Raw genomic sequence first — 26,674 nt, 5'->3', positions numbered from 1 at the left:
TGTTGGGTGACCTATCAAGATAATTTTCACTTCTAGAAGCATTCATAACATGTAAGGATGATGTAGCCAGATAGGTCGTAGGATAACTTTAAAGGAACTTTGATCGAAGAACATCCATGAGCTCGTTCGGATCTTTCCGATTCCATTGTGATTGAAATACCATACAAACATTCTAATAAATAGTAATGCAATTTACACTAATTAACGACATTCTTTGATAAATAAAATACAAGGGATTGAGTTCACATACCAGTTAAAGACTCTTTTCACTTCGAACTCAATGCAGCAAAAGCAACCTCTACATTCTTTATTGCCCAGCAAAATAGTCGGCTACGGCAACACGATCGTCTACATGAACGGCAGCAAACGAGCAAGTAGGAGCGGGGGACGACACCACCACTTAGAGCTATTGGTATTCTCGAAGTGAGAATCCAAAGAGTGGTCTTTATTGAATTTCGTAGCGGAAGGAGGAACGGGCTGATTGTGTAGAACGATAAGCAAGTGGGAGAAGGCTATCGTATAGCGGCGATGCTTATCGTTTAGATAAAGTTACACGATCGTGTAGGTTTTACTAAGCGATTGTCTAGTAATAGGTAAACGATCATTTAGAAAATACGGCACGCTAGGTGATCGTATAGAAAAGCTAAGCAATCATTTAGAGAAAAGCGTGTGATCGTTTAGACGCGCGATGTGCGATCGTTTAAGCGATAAGGCTCTATCGTATAGGCTCTCAGCTAAACGATCAAAACATTTTCACACCTTTTGCAATTTTTTCGAACTACTTGCAAAATGAAACAAATTTTCATTTTATTCTTCAGTTACAATAACCGAATAAGGGTTCTCCCACTAAAGCACAATTGAGGAGAGGTTTTCGGCCAATTATCACATACTTAACCAATTTAATTAATAAATGAATATAATCATATTATATTCTTACCCTATAGTTTGATGTCATATATCTACTATAGTAATTTCTTCTTCACTTGATATAAATCATATTTATATATAATTTTCTCCAAAATAATGTATCTCATACATAGTCAATTATATCATATATAATTAACCAGTTTAATTACATCATATATAATCAAACTCTCTCTTGTCAATTTCAACATTTCAAACTGACCCAAAAACTGATTCTCGACTTTATCCAAGTTGCCTAGGGGACCTTGTGGACCTGTAGCTCGAAGCTTCAGCGGTACATGAATAGCTGACTAAACTCTTTAGCCACAAGACCCACCATCCGCTAACTGTCAGGCATTCAACTAAAGACCAACAACTAAACTCTTCTTACCACAGATATATTTCTGTGTCCATCGGATATAACCAATCATGAGTACAATGACCCTTCACAGATGCTCGTAAGTACAGCTGGGCCAATTTACCGTTTTTCCTCTGTAGTTACATCTCACTTCTTAAGTACCACCGATTCTTCTAATGAACAATACAACATAGTCCAACTATGTGTGAACACCTCCTGAGCCAAGAGAAGGTGTGAAACCCAGATTTCTATTTTTCCTACTTAAGCAGGTGATTAAGGGAATTAAACAAGTGAAAGTTAAATCCTATGTTGAAATGAAGGAAATTTCTAAGTGTTGAATAGATTTTCTTTGAGTAGTTTTGAGTTAAGCCTTAAATGGTGAAATTTGGCTAAGTGTAAGGTCAAAAAGGATCCATGCGTTAAGTGTTAGGAGACATTAATGCATAAGATGAGAAGGTAACTATGCATTTGTAAGGTTGGACGCATGATTGACAGAAGTATTGGCAAGAGGCGTTGCCAAGAGTTGCTCATGCGTTGGTTATGTGTGAGCAAAAGCAGAGAAAGCGAGAGGTTAAACGCAAGGCACTGGGCAGACAATCGTGTAGCAAATAAGTGACGCTACACGATGAGGTAGACGATCATGTAGCAAATGAGCAGTGCTACACGAAGAGGTAGATGATCGTTTAGTAAGTGAGCGGTGCTATACGATGAGGTAGGCGATCATGTAGGCAGGCACTGATAACTTGTAGAAATACAAGTTATTTATACTGTTTTATTTAGATATTGTGGCAAAAATAAAGGAAAGTTGCGTTGATAGTATACAAATTGGCTAAGAAATATAAAAATCACGAAATATCGTAAATACACCCACTAACACTATTGCGATGGTAGAATAGAATGTTTCAGTTTTTGTTTGCAGGAAATAAGTCACCGTAAGCGTTCATGGCTCAAAGACAAAATGAACAACGCATCTACGTCGCATTGCGCCCATTAATTAAGAACGAAAAGATGATCAATGCAATGACGGCGCATGCGACAATTGATCTTGAGCTTAGCGATCAACGTAATTTCAACCGCATGCGGTAATAAAAAACAACACCGCATGCAGCGATTGATTGAAGATATAAAGAGCAACGCATTTGCGGAGGATTCTGACAAGTGTACAACTTTTAGTTGTGCATTTCTAACGAATTGATTGCGTAACAGAAGGAATTTTCCATTCCGCCATTTCAGGAACTACCATAACTATATAGTGGGGACCACAAATTCAAAGAACCAAGGTCTCGCCTATAAATAGCTTCTTCAAATTCACTGAAAGATATACATAGATACGAGATACTGGTACATACAGATATACATGTATACATAGAGACGTGTATATACTGATTCTGAGAGAGAGGCTGGTCTAAAGCGACTGTCCAGAGTAGATTCGGGAGAACGACGAGACAAGGCCGAGAGGTGAGTCTTTGAGCAGAGAATTCTTCTGATTCCTGTAGTTGAAGCTCCGTGCAAAGGTCAATTCTACCGGGAAAGTAAGCCGGAGAGAGAAGCTTTCCTCTCCAACACATCCACACGTAGGCAAGCGCAAATCTCCGATCAGAATCTGTGTCAAGACGTTGACACTCTTTCCATATTTGTTTCTATACTTTATTTCATCTTTTGTGTTCATCTTCTGAAATTCTTCATTCACAACATGTATCAAACGCTTAACTTTAGAATTAAATGTTATCATCGTCACCATTATCATCTCTCTGTCTCTTTCCATATATTCATAATTCATTTTCTCCATGATGTGTTCTTAATCTCCAGGGTAAATATCGACGATTAAACGAGTGAGGTAAATTGTGTTAAGGAATTAATTAAGTGTAGCTAAAGCATGCTCGATAGCATCTTCACCTGTGAGAGTAGAAGTGAAAATGTTATTCCGCCTATCGAGAGAAGGTTGGAAGAATGTGTTAACTAAAGCGAGAAGTATTTCCAGAGATGGAAATAACCTTGCGTTCATCACGTCCATCCCTATTTCACCATAGAGATATGGGAACACAGCTGATCACCGAGAGGTGTACGCCAAGGGAAAGTGGAACCTTAGTTGCGTCCTTAATGCAATTGACAAACTTACAATGTTTTTACTCTTTACTCTTTCTCTTTCTGCTTCATTCATAAGACTTGCCATCACATACATCGATTCATTTGTATAACTTCACAATCAGTTCTCGACCTCAGTACCATGTATCATGTATCTTGTATCGTGTATCATAGTAGCTTAGGATTTTACTTTATCAATGCATTTTTACTTTACTTTGTCAACGCATTTTTACTTCATTGCAATTTATATTTCTATACAAACCAACATCTTTTATTCATTATTAAAACCGATCGCATGTATCACATAAGTATCGCATTAACGACAACAATCCCCGTGTTCGACCTCGGATCATTCTGAGAAACTTGCGTTGGAATTATACTTCATTTCAGCGCAAGAAAACTTGTGACACGTACTACTTCATCGCATACTACGAGCATATCACTATCAACGCATATATTTAGACGTAGTATCGCATAAAAATGTCTTTATCACAAAACACTTGAGCGCATATTTAGCACATCATTCATTTCATTCACGAACCATGCGTAGAGTTAGATAAAGATAAAAAGCAATCAATTTTTTAGTCAACAAGTTTATGGCACCGTTGTCGGGGACATGAGCTTGTATGATTATTATTCACATTGTTCATATGCTTTAAAGAACATTTTATTTATTTTAGTCATCAGGCGCTGGACGATCGTATAGCAAAGCGGGGAGCTACACGATGAGGTAGGCGATCGTATAGGCGGGCGCTGGGCGATGACGCTAAGCGATCAAAGGATGCGTTAGACGATAAGGCATCAGCACTAAACGATCAAGGTAAACGATGCTCGCAGTAGCTAAGAGATAGGCTATGCGTGAGATCATTGAGAGGAAGATCAGCGAGATCGTTGAGAGTGATCGTTAAGAGCGAGATCAACGAGATCATTGAGAGAGAGATCGTTTAGAGTGAGATCCTTTGCTAAACGATTGAGCTACACGATGGACTATTGAAGCTAGGCGATAGAAGCAGGAACTAAACGATGGGGTGGTGCTGAGGATTGTGTTACCCAAGATTAATGAGCTCATAAGGATAAATGGCTCTACCAACGAAAGTCTGAAATAGAGATAGTAGGAGCTGGACGAATAAATATTCATGCAAGGTGAGTTTTGTGCATGAAGAAGACACATCAAATAGGAGGTGGATGAAGCTGGGCATTAGCAAAGTGAGAGGAAAACGTCTGGATGTGATCAAAGAAGGAGGTGTCGGGTAAAGGAGAAGGGTGAGAAGCCTATAAAAGGAGCGGGACGCTTTACTTTAGCCCACAAAACCATTTAAGTTCATAAAGATCACTGAGAAAGGAGTAAGTAAGAGACATTCGTGTGTTGAACAAAGGAAAAGAAGTATTGATCGGACGAAAGTCAGAACAGAGGTGCTGAAGGAAGCTGAGTGTAAAGAAGAATGTTAGAGGATGGTTTTGAAAGATACCATGCATTGGGAGTGAGATCATGCGTCAATCATGAAGTTTCAAAAGGAGGAGATGCTGTCGGACAGTGAAGTCTAGAAGTAGCATCAACTTGGGACAAGGATATCTCCCAGAATACTCATGTGTTTGGAATGATTCTAAAGCCACCTGAAAGCTCTAAGAGTCTAGTTTTTAAGGTAGAGTTTCCAGAGAAGAAGCTCCAAGGAATCGGGCTGGAGAATGAGGAAAAGGTAGAAGGGTCGATCTGTCGAGTAAGCTGGGCCAGTCTTGATATTTTGAAAATTCCGGCTAAACCACGGGGAGTTCTAAGCTAAGATTTTGAGGTAAGCTTCCTGAGACATTAGTATATTTGTAGAAGGAAGTAACTCGATATTAAGCCTAGAACTATGAGTAATCTGAGCTTTAAGTTGAATCTGGAATTTAGGGTTCAAAAGAGGAGCCCGGGTAGATCAAGGAACTTCTAAGAGAAATATTCCTATCCTTACCAAGGTGAGTGGTACTTTCCTTTTAAGTATTAAGCATATCTTTTAGAGTAAATTGTATATGCTTATGTTATGAATGAGTATCTAGCATGAGAATGAGATTATGTGATCGGGATGGTCAGAGGGTCAATAGACCTAATTCCTGAGCCCGAAAGCAAAACCTCATGGGATGGTCAGGGGATCGGGAAGTCTAGTTCCTGAGCCTGTGGGAGGATCCTTGCATGGAATGGTCAGAAGGCCGACGGGCCTAGATTCTGAACCCATGAGCGAGGAGCTATGTACACATAAGAGACATTGGGAATAAAAGGGAACTCAACAGAGTAAGCATTCATGATTAGTATTAGTTAACTATCTACCATATGTGTAGGTAGATAATAGATTCATTCTAAGTAGTTATCAGTTTAGCTATCTACCGTGCGTTTAGATAGAGTGGAGAATAGACTTATTCAAAGCGAAGCTTTGAGTACTAACCTCGTATACCTATGATATGCTTGTTTTTATGAGTTGAAATAGACTTTAGAAGTTGCTTACCACTCACTGAGCTTTGTGAATCTCATTCTTTTCTTTCATGTTTTTCTTCCCAGGTAGCGAAAGGTGAGGAGTTCCAGGATGCTGCTAAGGTCAAGGTCTGCCACAAGCCACAGTTACACTTCCAGAGGGTTTCAAGAATGGTTGTTGTAAACTTTGTAGTTAAGTCTTGGAGTTGTATAAACGTTGCTTTGTTGTATTAAAATAGGCCTACTTAATCAGTTGTTGTTTATCTCCTTGACTTAAAGTTTATTGAGTGTAGTAAAGAGGTTCAGTTAGACAATAGGTATCACGAAAGGGTGGCATCTACGGTCCCTCACGCCTCTCCTCGGGCTCAAGAGTGTGGGCTCGGGGCGGGGTGTGACATAAGGTGTGTGGCGTCACATCATTCAAGCCCTGGAATTAGACCTTAAGGGAGCTATCTATCTACTTGCCTCTGCTTCGAGGAAGAAGTGAATTCCATCTTGTGTAGCTGAGTTCCCAGCTCCCAAATCAGACGAATCCTCAAAATGGTAGGTTTGAATCGACGACTTGGCCACTCACACCCATACAAATCAAAGAACTGCCCTCAATGGCAAGAGTTCCCAACTCACTCAGGATCAAAACTAACATTTTGTTTGAGTTACGACAGCTTTAAACAATTCTGTGTTATGGAGGGAATTAATGGCTAACGACCTTAGCACATATAAATTACTTTCCAGATATGTTGTAATAATAACACCATCTTTATGAATAAACATTTTATCCACATTAAAACTAACAGTGTATTTACATTGTAACAAGCACTTTTCAGAAAATGAGGTTCCTCTTAAGTTCGGGAACAATATATACATCATTCAAAACTAAAAACCTATTCTGTAAACCTAACTGAAGCCTTCCCAAAGCCACAGCTGAGACGACGTGCCTGGTACCTACTCGCATCGTCATCTCATCAGCCTCGTTCTTGAGGTCGAACCTTTATGGAATGTCCTAGAAAATGAGCAACATCTACCTCACCCTTCTTTCTCTCCTTACTTTTCAGTAAAGATTGGTAGGTCTACAACTCTGTGAGGAGAGTTGTAAGGTTATATTTCACTTTGTTAAGAATCACATTACTAACAAAGTGCAGGAAGCTCTCCGACAAAGAATGCAGGATTATACTAACCTGGCTGCCCGCCTTGATGGTAGACCCATTCAACTCCGCCACATTGAAGTGGTCCTGTTCAGACGGTTGTCCAAATATCCCCCGCAAGGACTTAATGATCTCACACACTGAGACCATAAGCTCATGTTTCTTGGCCAAGACTTCAAAAAGACTTACCAAGATGTAGGCTCGGCCCTTCTCATTCGCCCGTGTCCATTGCTCATATGCCTCCCGAACATTTCAAACGACATTTGGAGTTGGAATAGAAGGGCAGACCTCCGTAAGGGCGAACATGAGATCCTCGATAATAAGAATCGTCGTGATCATGTGTTTCCATGTCGAAAAGTTATCGCCATTTAATTTTTCGGCGCTAAGAAAATCTAATGTGGCTGTGGTCATTTTGAAAACTTGTTGTTGAAAATACGAACAAAACTTTGTTAGATTTTGCTAAACCACGTTTAACCAATTATTTTTGCAAAATAGTTTCAAGTACCCTAAGTGTAAGACTTCTATTTTGCAATGATGCCCTAATGAGGTAGGACAAACGTCACTGGTGGGATAATCAGATGCCCCTTCGCTGGGATGAGACATTCTCAACCATTAGGCAGAGCCAACTCTTGGAACTGAATCTAATAGCCACCATTCATTTGGTCCAGAACTGTTAACCTTTAACAAATCCACGTAAGTGTGACCCCTCACTTTCAATGCCAGAGTCTCACCCTAATGAGCCCACCGTAGGGAAGAAGCAGATTAGGACAAGAGACCAAGTAACCTTATCCTCTTACAGGAGATCAAATAAAGAAACGCAAAACTTCCATCCTTTAGGGGGATACTCACAGGGTCCCTCAAGACGATGCACAGTAACTTTATTCAATCTAACGAGGGAGATCAAGGGATATCGCACTTCCCGCTCCCACTTACTATGAACACTCTCTCCATTCACCTTGATATTGACCTACCCAAACACCATCTGTTAGGGGGAACATGCCAAAGATGCCTCGAGGCTGAGGGTAGATCTCATGGTGCAGACTATTTAGGAGAAACGTGAAAAGCTTAAGTGAAGCATCATATGCCCCAAGTACCTCCCACTGAATGTTCTACCTAGGGGTTCATTAACCTAGACAATCCGGCTACTGATTTTAGTCTAAATCATCTTTTTAAAGTCCGCTCATAAACAACTTTTGTCTATGAAATATGAACAAGTTCAAGTGGTCTCATTTAAACACTTTAATGGACTATCCTTAACTTGCATGCATGCATCAAATCTATCTAATTCACCTTTCCAGGTAAGTTCCCAGGTAGGGGTGTTGCATTTCCGTCAACTTAAATACCCTAGCCTAGATAAAACCCGCCTTAGACAAAAGGTCCCTTATAGATAGATTTGCTACACTTTAACCTTTTATTAGTCAATTTAATCCTATTAAACTGACTAAAAGATTAAAGCCTTAGGGTTGCTAATCATGGTAGAACCGTGATCTTAGGTCTATGTGATCCAAGTTTTAAACATTTTAAAACATAAATTAAACCTAAGTGAGCATGCATGTCTTTCTTATTTCTTTTAGTTCTAATCTCTCTTTAACCTTTAAAAAGAAACAACTAAAAAACATCGCGCACAACTAGGTGTTTATAACATTTATAAAGTAACCTATGTGTCATGTTTCATGCAATGTCCGATCATTACTATACATAACTTTTATATATACATGTAATAACCAAGCAAACATGCTTTCTATTCACCCTTATACTATAACAATTATAATATAAAGATGATGCATGTCAATGCTTCTTATGCATGCATAAATATAACTCTTATATTATATGATGCATGAGTATGCTCTTACATAATTAAATCATGCTTCTCTAAATTATAACAATTACAATAAAGAGATGATACATGACCAATGCATAACCTAAGGTGGGATTTACTATATGTGCATACCATATGACATATAAAAACCATACATTGCATGTAATAAACCAAGAATTAATAGACTGGGATGAGCCTTTACAAAAAAATCGGAATAAAATAACTCTATCTATTACATTTTCCATCAAGCAAACCAGTTCACAGGCGAATCGGGTCTTGAACCGCCAGGAGAACTCCATTGTTTAGTAAACGCCAAGGGTGAACGATCGTTCAGCACACACTAGACGATAGGAGCAAAAGCTAAACGATCAAAACGTTTTCACACCTTTTGCGATTTTTTCAAACTATTTGCAAAATGAAACAATTTTTCATTTAATTATTCAGTTATAATAACCGAATAAGGATTCTCCTACTAACGCACGATTGAGGAGAGGTTTTCGGCCAATTATCACATAATTAACCAATTTAATTAATAAATGAATATAATCATATTATATTCTTACCCTATAGTTTGATATCATATATCTACTATAGTAATTTCTCCTCCACTTGATATAAATCATATTTATATCTAATTTCCTCCAAAATAATGTATCTCATACATTTAGTCAATTATATCATATATAATTAACCAGTTCAATTACATCATATATCAATCGAACTCCCTTTTGTATAACATTTCAAACTGACCCAAAACTGATCCGACTTATCCAAGCTACCTAGGGGACCTTATGAACTTGTGGCTCGAAACTCCAACGGTACGTGAATAGCTGACTAAACTCTTTAGTCACGAGACCCACCATCCGTTAACTGTCAGACATTCCACTAAAGACCAATAGCTGAACTCTTCTTACCACAGATATATTTCTGTGTCCATCGGAATAAAACCAATCATGAGTACGATGACCCTTCACAGATGCTCGTAAGTACACGCTGGGCCAATTTAATCGTTTGTGCCCTGTAGTTACATCTCACTCCTTAAGTACCACTGATTCCTCTAATGAACAATACAACATAGTCTAACTATGTATGAACACCTCTCGGGCCAGAAAAGGTGTGTGACGCCATATCGTTCAAGCCTGGAATCAGCCCTTAAGGGAGCTATCTATCTATTTGCCTCTGCTTTGGGGAAGGAGTGAATTTCATCTTGTGTAGTCGTTCCCAACTCCCAAATCAGATGAATCCCAAAATGGTAGGTTTGAATCGGCGACCTGGCCACTCGCATCCATACAAATCAAAGGATCGCCCTCAATGGCAGGAGTTTCCAACGCACTCAGGATTGAGGTCATCTTACTTATGGTCATCCTAGTAAAGTGAAGTTCTTGTCATGAACGGTGTTATATAACGAGAGTTTAAACACTTCATGGTTTAGGTCTTATACAAACTATTTGTATAGGATGCCCCCACTCGCATGTCCCCTACACGAATGACCAAGATCAGACCATCTGTGACAAGTCACAACACTGGTGACCATTCCACAAAGCGGGCCGCATCCGTAGCATTACCAGGATAAGGTTTCCCTCCCATATCCATATATTACAGACCATTTTGGTTATCACTCAAGACATGATTCACTTGTATGTCACGATATACATACTTAAGTTACATACAGATAACCAGGGATTTTATGTTTATTAGTTTGTGGTAAAACAAATAAAACATACAACTGAGCAAAACCAAGTGTGAAGTAAATATCATATATTATACAACACAAGCGTTTGTACAAATTGTTTACAAACTACAGGACACGAGACTTTAAGGCATCAACCCAACAAACTTTTGCTTCTAGAAGCATTCGAGACAAGTAAGGATGACATAGCCAGTCGCAAGAGAATGTTGGGGTCATCAGGTGCCGAATCTGGATTCTGAATCATGGTCTAAATCCTAGGCCTGGAGCGTTACAATGATAAAATAAAGACACAATAATTAGGTTAACAAAGTTATTAGTAAGGCCCTATTTGCTAACCATTTCTTTTTTTTTCTTTTGAAAATTAAGTCTATTTCCTCCTTATTTCTTACAATGATTTCCATCTTTCTTAAGTACAATGGTTGAATTCTTAGTCGAAATTCTAGAAACAAAAACATGTTTTTGAAAGGTATTTTTTTTTTTTTTTAGTTTTCAAAATTTAGCTTGATTTTTTTTAAAACCATTGGTAAAAAGTAGATAACAAAGGAAGAAATTTTAAGGTGGAAGTATATCTATAGACTTAATTTTCAAAAACCAAAAATAAGAAATGAAATGGTTACCAAACGAGACCTAAGATTTTTATTTCTGATTATGTTTCTCTTTTATATTATTTTAATAATAGAAAAAAAATAATATTTGGTAACTAATTTTTTTTTTATATTTCTTGTTCCTTGAAAATTTAAAATAAATGGTGAAATGAAAACTAGTTTTTTAAAATTAGATATCCAAAATATTTATGTAATATTTATTTTTAAGTATATTATGGATTTGATAAGCCATAAATGATAAAATAAAAAATTGTTTATGTTTTAGAACCAATAGAAAAAGAAACAAGTAACTTGGGTTTTTTTTTTTGTTTTCAAAATTTTTTCACGTTTTAAGTGTTGAATGAGAAATTTCAGCGAATCATGAGTTGCAACATCATCAATGAAAGTCCGAGCCTATTGGAAAAATTATAAGTTGGATTGGGCCGAGTAATTAAAGTCGCTAGGGCCCAACCCAATTCAAACTCATGGTAAAGTTTTGGGTTAAATTAAAGATTAAGCTCAAGCCCAATATTTTGACTTAACAACAAATGAGCCCAAGCCCAACTTTAGCCCAAACCCAATTTTGGCCTAGTAAAGTAATTAGGCCCAAGTCCATGTAAGGCCCATGAGAAACCTCTATAAATAGAGGCGTTATCTCTTCATTTGAGGGGAGGTTGGAAGAATTGAAGACAAAAGCTCTCTGAAGATCTGAAGTCTAAAGCTCTAAGGATTTGAAGAACATAACTCCTACAAAGATTTGAATATCAAAAGTCACTAAAACTCTGAAGATCAGAAAACATATCAAAGCTCTAAAGATCAGAAGATACTAAAGCTCTGAAGATCAGGAGACATTAAAAATCTGAAGATTTAAGTTCCCAAAATCCAAGACTCGGGCTCTCAAGTGCTGAAGATCGAAGCTTCTCAAGCTTCGAAGACTGAAGTTCTCAAATTCTGAAGAACTGAAGATCTGAACTATTTGAAGCTTTGAAGATTAGAAGATTTCAAAAAACTGATCGTATCTTCACAACCTACAAGCTGAAAATTCAATCTCCTCAAACCCAAGGGCCAAGCCCAAGCCCACCTGTGAACTCTATAAATAGAGAAGCTCTTCTCATTTGGAGAGGTCAACAATTCTATACTCCAGAGAGCTTAGAGGGAATTCTCTACAATCAGAAGACTTCTTAACTTCTGAAGCTGACCACACTTAAAGACTGAATTCTTTTGAAGATACAAGCATTCTGAAGACTAAATTCTTTTGAAGATACAAGCATTCTGAAGACTGAAGTCCTTTGAAGATAGAAGCATTCTAAAGACTGAAATCCTTTGAAGATAGAAGCATTCTAAAGACTGAAATCCTTTGAAGATAGAAGCATTCTAAAGACTGAAGTCCTTTGAAGATACAAGCAAGACTCGAAGCTCAAGAACATCCACACGCCCTACTTCTATACATCAAGCATAGCATTCAACCGAGAGAGAATCAGAGGATCAAGTACTAGAGATCGAACCACATTGCATCAAATCAGCATCAACATCAACATCAACTTAAGTTCAACTCCACAAAACAAGTTTCTCCGGAAGCCTCGTGCGAGCACTAATCATCCAAGAAGATCAACAAGCCCAAAGGCCGATCATCCAAGAAGATCATCAAGCCCAAAGGCCGATCATCCAAGAAGATCAACAGACCCAAAGGCCGATCATCCAATAAGATCAACAAGCTAAAGGTCGATCATCCAAGAAGATCAACAAGCTCAAAGGCTGATCATCCAAGAAGATCATCAAGCCCAAAGACCGATCCTTTAAGAAGATCATCAAGCCCAAAGGCCGATCATCCAAGAAAATCATCAAGCCCAAAGGCCGATCATCCAAGAAGATCATCAAGCCCAGAGGCCAATCCTCCAAAAAGATCAACAAGCCCAAAGGCCGATCATTTAAGAAGATCAACCAGCTTAAAGACTATAGTTTATTTTGAAAGCATCAAAATATTATGTATTAGAGATTGTACTCACTTTCTACAAAATTAATACAAATACAAAGTTCAAGTTCCACAAAATAAATTTCTCTTGAAATCTCGTGCAAACATGGTTGTTTGGGACACTGAGTTGAAATATGATGTATAGAATTCATATGTATGTAGAGTTCACATATATGTAGAGTTCATATGTCTGTGTGTTTGTGGTGCAGAGTTATCTAGTTTGAGTTCATATGTCTATGTTTGGGTACAAAGTTGAGTTCATATGTTTGAGGTATTTGTTGTAGTTTTTTGAACTCTAAATAATCTGATTTTATGAGGAATATTTTTATTTTGAAACTTTTTTATTCAATAGTTCTACCCATCTTTGTGTTGAATAAAAATATGGATTGCAAATTTTGTTCTTCTAATTTATAAAGTTTTTTTCTTTTTTCTTTTTTCTTTTTTCTTTTTCTTTTTTTTTTCTTTTTTTGTAATGAACAACAATTAACTCACTACATTTCTTGCAAGAATATAGTTAAATAAAATGGAAAATAAAGAGAAATCAAAATTTTTGATACCTATTATTTCTCCATGGATTTCATCATCATCATCTTCTTCTTCTTTTTCTTCCTATTGTTACTCTGTATTTTTACTTTGTCATGAATTTTTTAATTAAATCTCCTTCATCATCTTAGCAGCCAATAGAATGTCACCACATTTCTTCAATAATCACTTTCAATTATCCCAAATTTGGAGGATCATCATAGAACAAATCTCCATTTTTCACAAATTCTTGCTAGAAAATGTTCCAAGAAAAAAAAACTTCATTTTATGACTTTTTTTTGTTATGTGTTATGTACATACTTTTCTAAATTAACATTCATTTGATATGTAGATTCAATTAAATAAAAATCTATTTTAAAAATTTCTACGTATAAATATTGCACTTAATATAGACAAAATACTATTATTTATATAATCAACAACCTTACAACATACTTTAACAGTCATCGGTCTTATAATAGTCAAAATTGGTTGTCGAAACTCATTATCAAAGATGATTTTCACTACTATTTGTAGTTGGAGGTGGTTGTTTGCATGAAGGTGGTGTTGGTGTTGATAGCTGGAGTTTGTCGTCGGAGGTAGCTTTTGAGTTCGAAATTGGTCTTTAGAGTTGGTCACGTGAAGTTGGTAGTCGATGTTGATCATCGAAGATGATTTTCGTCGAAGTTTGTAGTCGGATGTAGTTGTCTGAACTTGAAGTTGGTTGCATGAAGATGGTATTAAAATTAGTTGTCAGAGTTTTGTCGTTAGAGGTGGTTGTTGAAGCTCGAAGTTGGTCATTAGAGTTGCTTACTTGAAGGTGGTCATCAAAAGTGATTTTCGTCGGAGTTTAGTCAGAAGTAGTTGTTGGAGCCTACAAAGATGGTTCTCAGAGTTGTTCATCAGAGTTGCTTGTCGGAAGTAGTGGCTAAAGCCCATAATTAGTCGTCGGAGTTGGTCGTGCAAAGGTGGTCGTCGGGCTGGGTCACCGAAGTTGTCATCGAAGGTAGTTACGGAGCCCAGAATTGGTCGCCAGAGTTATCATCGGAGGTGGTTGTCAAAGCCCAGAGTTGGTTCCTGGAATATGACAATGAAAACATTAGAAGAAGAGAGAGTTGGGGTGTATTGATAAAATATACCAATTTAACCCACCAATATTTAAAATTGGTAGATCAAATATTGAGTTGGTATATTATATCCGATAGAGTTAACATGCAATAAACGGAAACAATTAAGGATCTAAGCACTCTAACTACATCAATTTTAGTCAAAATGCATGCATGTTCATGGTTTTCAATATCTTAGGTTTTCTGGAGAATACCTATGATATTTCCTCCGAATTGCTTGAATTCTCCACAGATTTCTTCTTCAATCTATGCAGTAGATCACCACAAGAATCTTCTCTACTAATCTCAGGTCTTAGATTGAGGGGTGGAACTCAAATTGGGAGGACTTTGGTGTAAGTTTTGAGAGGTGAAGAAGTAAGAAAAACTAGATTTTTCTTTTCAAGTTTCAGTTTTGCATGAATTGCAAATTTGATCTAAAAACTCAATTTATATCTCTAATCATTGCCGATCAGATTGCTAGAGATGAAGCCACTCAATTTTCTATTAAAAACTGAGTGGCATGAGGTGGATTTAATAAAAAAAAAATGTGAGATTATCCCACTTTCCATTAAATCTCCATTATTTAATCCAAAAATTGAGTTAATTTAAATATAAAATTTTATTTTAAAAACTAAATTTCAAATTCAATTTTAATTAAATAAATTTATATTTTTGAATTTCATAAATTCAACATTTAATTAATCAATTTCATAATTTTCAATTTCATAAATTCAAAATTCAATAATACTAATTTGGATAATTAATTAAACCAATTTAATCAATTTAATTTAATATCAAATATTAAATTAATATAACATCTCATTAAATATTTAAATCATATTTAAATATTGTCAACTCTAAAAAAACCATAATGTTTAATTCGACAATTAAACATCAATTATATCAAATATAATAATCCAAATCCTAAACCGATTTTGAACATTTCAAATTCTTTCAACACATTATTCTAAGGTTTAAACCTTTTACGAGCTAGTAGAGGGACCTAATGAACATATAGATCATGAGCTCCAATGATTTGAGATTAATTGGAAAACTCTTTAGACTGAATTAATCAATATTCATTAACTACCGAGATACACTACTGTAGCTCAATAGTTGCACTCTCCTCACTGTAGATATATTTTTGTCCACTTGATTTAATTATAATTAGTAAGTCGATCCTTTATAGATCGTTTGTATTCTCAGTTAGGTCAAAATTAACGTTTTACCTCTGTAATACATCTTGCTCCTTAAGTCTCCATTGATCCTATATCGAACAATTGATTTATGGTCCAACCAATAAACCAAATCCCTCTCAGCCACGAGAGGGCGTGGCCCCTTTGTTCAAGACCAAGAGTCAATTCTTAAGGGAATAACCTACTTGCTAACCCTAAGACGGGTAGGAGTGAATTCCGTCTTGCAAGACTATGTCCCCAGCTATCTATCCGGTCTTATTCCTAAAATGGAAGGCTTATTAAGCAGTAGTGTTGAACCACTCTCACCTATGTAGATTAAAGGATAATTCCAAATAAATAGGAGTTCATAGTGAGCTCAAAATTAAGATCGAATTACCTTAGGTCATCGAATTGAAATAGTCAATTTAACAGTAAACAATCGTTATAAAGAAAAGTGATCTCATGGTCTGGTCTTATGCAAACATCATTTGCATAGGATGCCCCCACTCACATGTTTCCACAGGAATGACTTTAGGATTACATCGTTTGTATCAATATACAAAGCGGACTGCATCCATAGTATCTAAGGTACCCAACCCTATCCATATACTTATAAGTCCTTTTAGACTTGATCCTCTTTTATGTCTCTACATAAAGTTTAAGAATTCATGTTATAGCCATGGGTTAGTTTATTGGATTTAGGAATGAATGCAATTCAATAACATCTTCAATTATATCTTTATTGAAAAAAATCTCAATAATATCTTTACTGTGAATATAATATGTTTAATGTTTACAAACTGTGAATTTTAGGACATTCCCAACAATATCAATTCAACTCAACGAGTTGGTGAGGCAAACCCCTCAAATGTTTTTGAAAATTATGAACTATTGAACAAATATTTTCGTGTTTTAAAAACTAGAAATAAAAAACATGAAATGAGAACGGTACCAAACGATCTTGTAATAGTAATTTAAAGTGATTTGAACCTTCGATCTTAAAAAAAGATAATTCATATCAACAATCGTCGAACTACGTTTACTTTTGACTCAAGTTGAATTTAAAGGGAGGTGATCCTTCAACATCACTATCTTATCTTCAAATTAAAATGTAAATTCATTTGATGATAATATGAATAAAATATTGATATCACAATACATATTTATGTAAAAGAATTGATATCTTATTCAATGCTCATCCCACTCTGCCAACAAATTTATCATTAATGGAAATGAACCCATAGCCACCCACCAAAACTTCAAGGGCCCACATTGCCACAATAATGAAGAGCACTATTTATAAAATAAATCTTTTTAAAAGATTAATGTTGTATTTGGAATATCTTTTTAAGTTTCTAATTTAAAAATAAATTATTTTAGATAAAATTCAAGTATTTGGAAATAACTTAAAATAGATTTTGAAAAAATTAATTTATAAAACAAGGGCATATTGCCTTGGGAAAAAAATGTGTTTTTTCTATTAAAAAAAATATATTTTTATTTAAAGAAATTTTGATACAAAATTATTAAAATACACTTAAAAAACTATTTTGAATATTTGCCAAACACTTCAATTTCTTCCAAATAACTTATTTTTTAAACTAAACACTTGAAAATGTATTATAAACACGCCCTAAATTGAGGATAATCACTTGAAATCAAATTTTAGAAAAAGAAATTTTGAGTGTTTAATGATTAATCTCTCCCTAATTCCTCACTTCCACTATATTGTCGTGGCTACCACCGCCTTCCAATGGGACCTCTGGCGACCACTATTGGTGGTCACCTCCGGTCAACTCTAACTACCGTTGCTACCACTCTGGGCAACCACCACGAGCAAACTCCAGGCACCACTTTTGAAGACCGCTGCTGACCAACCTCTACCACTAGCCAATTCCAGCCACCACTTTTGAATACCATCGTCGTCATCCAACTCCAGCCATCACAACCAGTGGCTAACTCTACTACCACTCCATATGACCAACTTCGACAAACCATTATTTTAAATTATTAGTTTTAGAGTATTTTATAGTCGTCCTTTATAATAATCAACATTAATAGAAAAGACTTTTAGTATATAAAAACAAACAAAACAAACTTGTACAAAAAATACTTTTGAAAAAGCATTACCAAACTCAGGTATGTTTTTTATTTTAAGGAGTTTTTTATCAAAGTATTTAAATGAAAATGAATTTTTGGAAAACATTTTTTTTTCTAAGATTCAAAACAGGTCCTATAAAATAAAGGTTTTAAATACTACTTTGATTCTTGTATTTTTTTATTTTTGTTCGTTTTGGTCACTCTACTTTTAAAAGTTTATTTTGATCCCTACACTTTCATCTTTGGTTTCATTTTGGTCCTTATATTTTAAAAATGTCAACTTTGGTTATCTTGATCCTTGATGAAAAAAAAAAAAAAAAAAAAAAAAACAATTTTAAGTGAAAACGAAGGAACTAAAATGATAACTTTTTAAAAGTATAAGGACTAAATGAATCAAAATTAAAAATACAAAAACTAAAATGAATATTTTTAAAGTATAAGAACTAAAAAAAACAAAAGTTGAAAGTATAAAAATCAAAATAAATAATTTAAAAGTATGAGGACCAACTAAAACAGAAAATATATTGAAATTGAAAGCATCATTGGAACTCGAAGAAGACTTCCCAACAAACAATAGTGAGATGAAAGGGTAATATACCAATAATGACTTTGGGTCAAAATTTGAGGCCCAGTGGGGACAATGTGTAGGCTGTTGAAAAGGAAATATTTGAAAGGAGGTTGGTTTATTATATATACTTTTATGAAAAATATCAATCTTAACCCTAAAATTTCGACAACTAAAACACTAAAAATCAAATCAATCCATTGATTTAGTTCGATTTTTAAATATGAAATTGAACATCTTATTTATATTTGGATAAACAAAAAATTATTGGTTCGAATCACTTTTTTGATCGAAAAAGTATTCAAAATCGAATTGAACCGAATGTATATATTACCTTTAAAAATAAACCATAACACTAGGTCTTTAGTATTTTAATTATAAAAAGTGTATGTATATTTGTTGTTTAGAAAAATAGACAATTATTATGATGTATGTATATTTGTTATCTTAAAAAAAACCAAAAAGCAAAAAGACTCAAAATTGAAAACCAAACCGATGATAAATCAAACCAAATAAAAGTGATCTATTGGTTTTTTTTCTTGTATTGGACATCAAGTTTGATTCTCTTATTTATAAATATGTATTGGTTTGGTTCGGTTCTTAGTTGATCCAAAACCAAAAAATATTCGCAGCATAAATCACATGATATTTGTTGAATTTTAGTTTTTTTTATTCAATATCTTGTTCATTATTTGGGCTTCATTACTTTTTTTTAGCAAGATTAAACAGAAGGGAAAAGTTTGGGATTCAATTTTAAGGATGAAAATTGATACACCTCAACAAGTTCAAAAGATAAAAACTAGATTTATTTTCCTCTATTTTCAATCTCTATTTTAACTTTGTAAACACTTATGTCCATATACTTTTAAAACCTTCTATTTAGCCCCTATAGTTTGAGTTATATTCATCTTAGTCCACTGTAGCTTTAACATTATTAACCTGGTCTCCATGGCTTGGTTAAATTTTATACTGGTAATAATTAGATCTTAAATTAAAAATGTTCATAAAAAATGGTTTAATTATTTATCAATTCATATAGCTAAATTCCAAAAAGATTTTCAACCTCAAACTCCATGATACATTTCTTTAAACATACAGAGATGAGATTAAACTCTAACCAACAAAAGAATAGTGACAAAATAAGTTACCAAAGTCAAAAGGACAAAAACTTTATTAAAAAAAAGTTTACCCAAAAAAAATAATTCATCAGTTCAGAAAGCCATTACTAAACTGACAACTCCCTGTCATGATAAGGTACTGTGGAGCCCTAAGGACTCTGTTTTTATTATCTCTGCAAGTTGAAAGTCATCATAATGACAAAAGGGCAAAAAATAAAAAAGAAAAACAGTAAAATAATAAGTGGGTTTTTGAGGTACTAAACAGTAAAGAATCAAAGTTTTGATCCCATTTTTTTCTTCTTTTTTTTTTTCTCAAGTAACACAAGCAATGGTACTACTATAAAAGCCTTGCACCCATTTTCTACATTCAGCTAAAGCTATATAAACTACCACAAAAACACTAATCCTAGAAAATAAACCAAAGGAAAGGGCAAAATTTACATGATACTGCAACTATCGGTATTCTCGTCACTGAAGAAATGCGTGTAGTGATCGGTTGCGACTGGAGGGAACATCGGGGGCGGTGGAGCGTAGTTCACGGCTGGGTTCGGGCGCGAATACATCATGTGTTGGTACATATCATTCCCAACTCCCCTTTGTTGGTTCATCATCATAGCCATGTACTGTTGTTGTTGTTGGCTGTAAGGATTCCCTTGTCCCATTCCTTGATAATATCCTCCACCTCCATTCATCATTGGTTGAGCTGGTAGACCTTGTACTGCTGGAATGTTACCCATCTGATTCATTGCATAATTTCCCATTGGTGGGCCCCTATTGCCACCACCATGGCCCATCTGGCCCATCGGGCCCATCTGTCCCATATGACCCATCTGTCCTTTGTTTCCATTAGCATGACCCATTTGGCCCATTTGGCCCATATTCTTACCATTACCACCTCCATTTCCACCACTTCCTTTTCCTCCTTTGCTTGGTTTGGTAATATCAAGGTCATGGAAGCCAATATCTAACTTGTCAAACTCATGGAGGCCATCATTTTTCCCTCCTTTTTTGGCCCCATTGCCATTATGTTTTCCTCCACCATTCTCAGCACTTTTATGATTGCTGCTCCCTTTGTTCTTCTTACTACCACTGTCTTTCTTGCTACCATTTTTACCACCAAAACCAAACAGCCCCTTTTTACCTAGTCCTAGAAATCCACCCCCTTTCTTCCCTCCATTTTTATCCTTCCCCCCTTTCTTCTGATCCCCTCCTTTGCTCTTACTCTTCGTCCCACTGCCGCTATCGCTACCGCTACCGTCTTTCTTCCCTCCTCCCTTGTTGGTTTTACCTTCATTACCCCCTCCTCCTCCCTTACCCTTCATCATAACAGGAAAGTCAATAACTTCACCTTTCTTGGCAGTACCTCCATCCCCACCTTTCTTACCATTCATAGCATTGAAATTAATCATTCCATTGGACTCATTAGGCCCAAATGACCCTCCTTTTTTACCCATCACAGGCATCATATTGTTAGGTAAGCCATGCCCATGTCCATTTCCATGTCCATGTCCATGGCTAAACTCATCATCTTCATCATCAAACTCATCATCATCATCAAATTCATCATCAAACTCATCATCAAACTCATCATCACTAAAATCAGAATCTTCCTCAGGCAAATTGAACTTAACAGACTTCTTATCTTTAGGAGGAACCATAAGACTATGCATATTATTGTTGTTATTACCTCCTCCTTTGTTAGAGCCCTTCAATTGTTGTTGCTGTTGTTGTTGATGATGTTGAAGAAAAGCTTTCTCCATTTGAAACTTGTGGTTGTTCATATTGTTGTCTTTTCCTCCTACTCCTCCTTTGACATTCTGAAACTGCATCTGCTTAAACTGATTGTTGAAATTGTTCATATTGTTGTTTGAACTTATCTGAGCTCCCCATAACTCAGCATGTTTCCCTGATTTCTCAAGCTTCTTTATCAGTTTCCCTGGATCTATGTTTCCTGTTACTGTCACTTTCCCTTGTTCTGCATCTATTTTCACAGTGTAAACTCCTAAAACAACAAAAACAAACAAACAAACAAAAAAAAAAAAAAAAAAACCCACAACAGAAAACAGTAAAAAATCTCTCCAAAAACACAAAAAAAGTAACAAACCTCTGAACTAATCAAGGGTTTGAGTTCTAGTTTGGTTAAATCAGGGAGAGAAACAAAAAAAAAACCCTAATGATTACCACTTACCATCAATTTTCTGAAGAATTTTCTTGACCTTCTGTTTGCATCCATCACAATGAATGTTAACTCTAAGGGCACAAGCCTGTAAACAAACATCAATTTCACTAAAAACCCACCAAGATTTTAAACCAAACAGTTCCTTAAATTGAGGGCAAACACAAGAATCAAGGGAACAAACAAAATAATAATAAAAATTCCTCAAATGTACCTGAATGTTCATGAAATCCTGTTTACTCATAGTGTGTTAGAGAGAATAAAGTGTTGGAAGGTTTTTGTGTCTTGTGAGAGACAAAAATGAAAGTGGGTTTTGAGGGGATTTCACTTTTAAGGTGTTCTTGTAATTGAAGCTTCTTCACAAAGTGGGGTGTGTCTCTGTGTTGCAAAATTTTCTTCTCTTCTCTTCAAGATTTAGAAGAAGAAGAAGAAGAAAGAATTGGGAAATGGGGAAATGGGGAAAAAGAAAAAGTGTTGAGAAGAAAAATTGAAGAAAGAGAAAGAGAAATGGAATGGAATATTTTGAAAGAGAGAAGAAGAAGAAACAGAGTGTGAGCAGCTCAATGGGTGTGTCCCCTTTTGAGCTTTTATCCCCTTCTTTCAGGGCTTTCTCTCTGCTATTTAAAACAGGAGAGAGAAAGAGGCAGTTCTCTTCTTGTTGAAATTGCAATTCAAAATTATTATTATTTAAAAAAAAAACTATTTTAGTTGGTAAATTATCATACCTTTTTTTAAATATTTTATCTACTAACAAATAAGTATTATTATTATTATTATTAAAAAAGTGAATATAACCCAACTAACATATGAATGTGTTAGCAAGTAAAAAGTTTGTGGTTCGAATCCCCTTACTTTATTGAACTAAAATGATATTTATACTATTAATTTGAGCTTTTCATTCATGGTTTAAAAATAATCCCTACCTCTTTAAACATCTAATCGTTTTTTAGTACGACAATTATGGAGATGGAAGATCGAACTTTCAACTTTTAGAGAAAAATGTTATGTCAATTATTGTTGACAAAAATTTAATTGTTTACCGATTGTTGTTATATGTTGTTTTAAATATTTGTCTAAATTGATATCTATTTATTAGTTAAACGTTTCAACTGTTGATATCTCATATTTTATGAAAATATTGACAAAAAGTTGATGTCATAGAGTAGTACTAGAAAAATTATAAAACCAAAATTTTGAAAAAAATATTAGATAAATAAATAAACAATCTATTATTTTTTTACAAATTAAAATGTTTGTTAGTTATATATTATATATAAATTAGTGATATTTTGTTGTTTATTTTTTATACTACATGAATTTTTTCATGATATAGTATAAATGTTGATTTACTCTTCATATTAACATCAAATCTACAAAAATATGAAAATATCGATGAAAATATCAGTATATAACGCAAATTTAATATTCTTAATTAGTTAAGAGTTTCATCGTGTCATATTTTTTTAAAGAAAAAAACTAAGAATAAAATTATGTTTATTAATTGTATCTTTTTTCTCATTTGTGAAAAAAATATCTTTTTTTATATTTATTTTCTATTCTCATAAATATTAAGTTTTATTTAATATAAACATAATAAATATTCATACTAGTTAAACTAAGTTTATTTTTACCATAAATAGAAAGTTAAAGATTAAAGTTTAAAGATATGATACAAGAAGTGTCAAAATTTGACGTACGAAAAATACTTTATATAATGAAACAAATGTAACATATTCAAAAGATATTTCTATTACAACAAGTCAATAATAAATTATAAGAGTACGAAATATTTCAACATTGATTGACCAAGATCTAAAGTCTAATTTTTTTTTTCAAAAAAGTTAAAAGAGAAATATATATATATATATATTATGATACAAATTTCAACCTTTTTTATATATATTTAAATAAAAGAAAACTGTAGTGGAACTTGAAATTGGGGACCGACATAGATAAACATGAATAATTAGTGTGATAATAAAATAATAATAATAATAATAAGTGATATTTTAGAAAGAAAAAAAAAATGGCAGAGATCTTGGGCCAGCGGCTAAGCCATGTGAAGCTAATATGTATACATACTGTTGGCAATTAGTCTTCTCTTTCTTGGAATTTTCCATTATTATTAGGTTTTAATTTTTTTTTTCTTTTCAAACATTTTTGTTAGTTTTATTAATTTGAGAATATTGGAATTTTCCTTTCTACTTAATCCTTATCCATTCATTTTGCCCTAGTATTTTCTTTCTTTTTTCATTAATTATCCCTTTACAATGTACATGTACAAGCCAAAGTTAATTTTTAAAAACACACTAGTTGAAATATTTGAATAAGGTAAATTCATTTGGACTAATAAGTAAATATTAGTACTGCATAAAAAATAGTTCAGCTAACATAAATTAATATTGTCAACTACGACGTTTGAGATTCAATTTTCTATTCTACATATTGTTTATGAAAAAAAATTAAGTATTAGTAAGTTTGATTTATCAAAATAAAAAATAAAAATTAAGAGTAACTTACAAATTTATTATATTTAATCGATGTTGTCGTAGTAAGTGGAGATGATTAGATAAAATAACAGTCGGATATAAAATGGAATTCGACCAGTCTTAGGAGAAAGAGTTTACATAGTAACTTAGCTAGGCTCTTGAACATTTCGACGCACTTAGTTTGTTAGTGACTTTAAACGATAGAGAAGTAAATCATGATCTAAATTATGACTTTTAAGATTATAGGAACTAAGTCCTATAATTCTTGCAATTATAAGGACAAAATTACCAAAATTCAGAACAAAAATTGAAATTCAAATTAAGCATCTAATGTCCCCAATATCCCCTTGCATCTCCTGCAACTTGGTAATGTGATCTTTACTTGTCTTGAATTGTTTCTAAAAGTAAAAGCCACCCGCACAAAAGTCCTTTTAGCATATTTGTCCTCATTCACATACTTCATAAGAAAATTTACAGGAGGTCACTCAACATAGGATTTTGCTCCAAACCAACCATACTTAATTTTAGAGTTCCTATGATTGAATCACTAAAAAGGAATGTGCATTTTGTTAGACATAAGTAATAGCTACCAATTCCTTTAAGACATTTTTAACTAGACTTTCATATTTTCACAATCCCTCTCATTCAAATTTGGTCTCTATTCATTCACGTACTCTTTCTCTACTCAAGCACTACATAAAACATAGCTTAATCGATTAATCTCTATAATAAAATAATTATTAGATCCATATTTGTATTATTTATATTAGTTAAAACAAAAAACTACGAAGGTGTAGTTTTCCCTACTAGAATATACTCCAACTAATTAGACATTAGCAATCTCTCTTATTAGTTTAGAGTTAAAGTCTCACCCCTACATTTATAATGTTCAAGATTGTTATAGATGATTTTGGACTAGAGGACATAATCAACCTTATAGAGTTCGCAAACTATCCGATCAAGAGAATGGAGAAACTTGAGCTAGAAAATCACACCATAGAACCCAATTAAGCATGGGAAGAGGGGAGACCCAAACTGACCTACTCAGCCTCAGCCTTAGGCAAGGATGAGGTAGAGGCCGACCCTCCCCATTTGATGAATGGAGCATACTACAACCTATTTGAGCCTTATCGCTTGAGTCCAAAACTCAAACCAACCTCCTCAACCTCAACCTTGGCCAAGGATGAGTCTGAGGTTGAGCCTCCAACTGTGATGAATGGAGTATGCTAAAATGCACGTCTTGGTCAATTTGACTCCAAAACTAACTTAATATGACTCGAAAACCCAGATATGGACGCCATAGGTCAGAATCTCACTACAAATAATATATCATTATGACTTTAGAAGAAATAAGTCCATTCCAATACTCAAACTCTCTACTTGCTACATAGTTATACTTTATGATTTAAGCATCAAAACTTTTGTGGTAAGTACCATACCTGTGTGCATATCTTTTCATCTTGCAGGTTATGTTCTTTCTCAAACTACAAATTTTTCGTTGATGTCATGTGAATATCAGATATGGCTGTTGGTCTAAATTTGGACATCAACAAAGATTAATTGTGAAAGTCATACTCCTAGAAAATCAATAACCTCGCTTCTTAAATTTAAAGGACTGTGCGCATGTGTGTGTATATATACACATATATGTATATTATGATAGTTGAGTTGTAACTTTAGGTAAGAATGTGAATATAAAATTTGAAAATTGAAGTGCTTATAATTGCTTTATTGGTTTTTTTTTTTTTTTCCAAAAAACAAATTGATTAGGAAGGAAGAAAGAGAAGCAAAAGGTGATGAGAGACAACAAAACACAACGTCTCAATTACATGGCAGTTGACAGACCAGATGTGTAAAAAAGCAATAGATTAAAAATGGCTTAGAAAAAGAAAAAAGAAAAAAGAAAAAGCAAAAGTAATATCAATATGAAGCACGTAAAGCAATTCAAATCCCCAATCCCGAGTAAGTAGAAAAATAGATTGGTAAAGAAAAAGTGAAAGTGAAAAAAGAACAAAAATTTTAAAAAAATAATAATAACAATAATAATAAAATCCAAAAAAAAAGGGGGAGAAAAAGAAAATTTGAAGAGCTCTAAACTTGAACCCTTTTCTTGGAATTCAAAGTTTTGCTTTAATTCATAAAAAACCGAACCAATTTTGAGTTATGTAGAAGAATAGTATTTTACTATCTTCGATCTTTTTATATTTTTAATAGTTAGTTGAAGAGTGTTTTGATGTGAAATTAGAAAAGTGTTAATCTTTTTATATTTTTTTAGAGATATCTTCACGTTTTGTTCAAAAATATTTAATCTAAAGAGGACTCGATCAACCAACCATTGTGACATGATTTAAGAAGAAAGTTTTTTTTTTTTAATGCATAATTCCACAATGATTTTAAATTGTACCAATCTTTGATTAATTAATC

At 34.2% G+C, this 26,674-nt stretch overlaps 1 protein-coding gene across 1 annotated transcript; it reads right to left on the bottom strand.

Moving 5' to 3' along the window:
• Positions 1-19,709: 19,709 nt before the first annotated feature.
• Positions 19,710-22,384, bottom strand: LOC120071102 (heavy metal-associated isoprenylated plant protein 34-like). The gene is made up of 3 exons (XM_039023155.1): positions 21,976-22,384; positions 21,774-21,849; positions 19,710-21,587 (listed from the first exon to the last, which is right to left on the bottom strand). Exons 1-3 carry the CDS (start codon positions 22,003-22,005, stop codon positions 20,023-20,025), a joined length of 1,671 nt encoding a protein of 556 aa, XP_038879083.1. The 5' UTR covers positions 22,006-22,384; the 3' UTR covers positions 19,710-20,022.
• Between the last annotated feature and the right edge of the window lie 4,290 nt (positions 22,385-26,674).

Source organism: Benincasa hispida, chromosome 2, assembly GCF_009727055.1.
Source record: "Benincasa hispida cultivar B227 chromosome 2, ASM972705v1, whole genome shotgun sequence".
In the NCBI taxonomy this organism is placed as follows: Eukaryota; Viridiplantae; Streptophyta; class Magnoliopsida; order Cucurbitales; family Cucurbitaceae; genus Benincasa; species Benincasa hispida.
This window is presented reverse-complemented; position numbering and strand designations above follow the sequence as displayed.